The 544-nt window shown below is 37.5% G+C and overlaps 1 protein-coding gene across 1 annotated transcript in view; it reads right to left on the bottom strand.

Moving 5' to 3' along the window:
• The window catches only part of LOC119584982 (kinesin-like protein KIF13A), a gene marked incomplete at its 5' end in the record, with an annotated part of 70,347 nt that overhangs the window by 45,146 nt on the left and 24,657 nt on the right, over nt 1-544 (bottom strand). Inside the window, 2 exon segments of the mRNA XM_037933590.1 lie at nt 6-167; nt 343-491. Of these exon segments, the coding sequence (XP_037789518.1) occupies nt 6-167; nt 343-491 (311 nt within the window).

The raw sequence follows: 544 nt of genomic DNA, 5'->3' as shown, positions 1-544 counted from the left end.
CTCACCTGAGAACCATTAACACATGTTCTGGCATTGGGATAAGGTTCAAGGAAGAGATCAGAATTTTCTATAACCAACACACTGTGATGGGTCTCTATGCCAACACCTGAGAGCTGAATGTCATTTGGTGTTGACCCTGCATCCGGCCGACCAACAAGAGTTCGATCCTGAGGATTTTTTTAATTATGCATTAATAAAGGAAACTGATATCTATGAATTTCTAGTACCATCAAAAGGCACCTAGATAGAAGGAATGGTTATTTCCATTGCCTGTAATCTTTTTCATCAAATATTCCAGAACAAAATCACTTTAGTGATGGAGTATTTTCCTCTATATCTAACCTTGAGATAATACACAAGCATTTCATTGAGGGAAGGATCTGCATTAAGATTCACAAGGTAATACTTGTTCTTCTCAACACTAATGCCAGATGCTTGTACACTAATACCCATCTTCTCCAGGGCTTGCTGTCTTTCTTGCTGGACACGTTCTGAAATGATAGAATAAATAACTATAATGCTACCAATAACCATAACAACAATA

Source organism: Penaeus monodon, chromosome 19 (assembly GCF_015228065.2).
Source record: "Penaeus monodon isolate SGIC_2016 chromosome 19, NSTDA_Pmon_1, whole genome shotgun sequence".
Lineage (NCBI taxonomy): Eukaryota > Metazoa > Arthropoda > Malacostraca > Decapoda > Penaeidae > Penaeus > Penaeus monodon.
This window is presented reverse-complemented; position numbering and strand designations above follow the sequence as displayed.